This window comes from Eimeria mitis, genomic scaffold, assembly GCF_000499745.2.
Source record: "Eimeria mitis Houghton genomic scaffold, Emh_scaff1180, whole genome shotgun sequence".
NCBI classification, from domain to species: Eukaryota; Apicomplexa; class Conoidasida; order Eucoccidiorida; family Eimeriidae; genus Eimeria; species Eimeria mitis.
Window position 1 is genome coordinate 5,746 of NW_013568056.1, and position 245 is coordinate 5,990.

The window sequence follows — 245 nt, forward strand, 5'->3', positions numbered from 1 at the left end:
GAAAATATTAAACAACTGTTATATAACCTCTCTACTGCTGCTTCGGCTGCAGCGTCTCCTCTCTCTTTTTCTCCTTGGGGGCCCCCGGGGTCCTGCTGCTGGCACTGTGGGGCGGGGGGGCCCCCCTCATGCTACCCTTGGGGGCCCCTCTGCTACAGCCCCCTCATCAACAGGCGCTGTCTCCTCCCGCGCGCTGCTGCAGCAGTCTCCCCCTAGCAGCAGCAGCAACGCCAGCAGCAGCAGCA

At 62.4% G+C, this 245-nt stretch overlaps 1 protein-coding gene across 1 annotated transcript in view; it reads right to left on the reverse strand.

The window, feature by feature from the left end:
* Positions 1-31: 31 nt before the first annotated feature.
* Positions 32-245, reverse strand: part of EMH_0031250 (uncharacterized protein) — a gene marked incomplete at both ends in the record, with an annotated part of 1,777 nt that continues 1,563 nt past the window's right edge. Inside the window, one exon of the mRNA XM_013494501.1 lies at positions 32-149. Coding sequence (XP_013349955.1) covers positions 32-149 — 118 coding nt within the window. The remainder of the gene's footprint in view (positions 150-245) is intronic.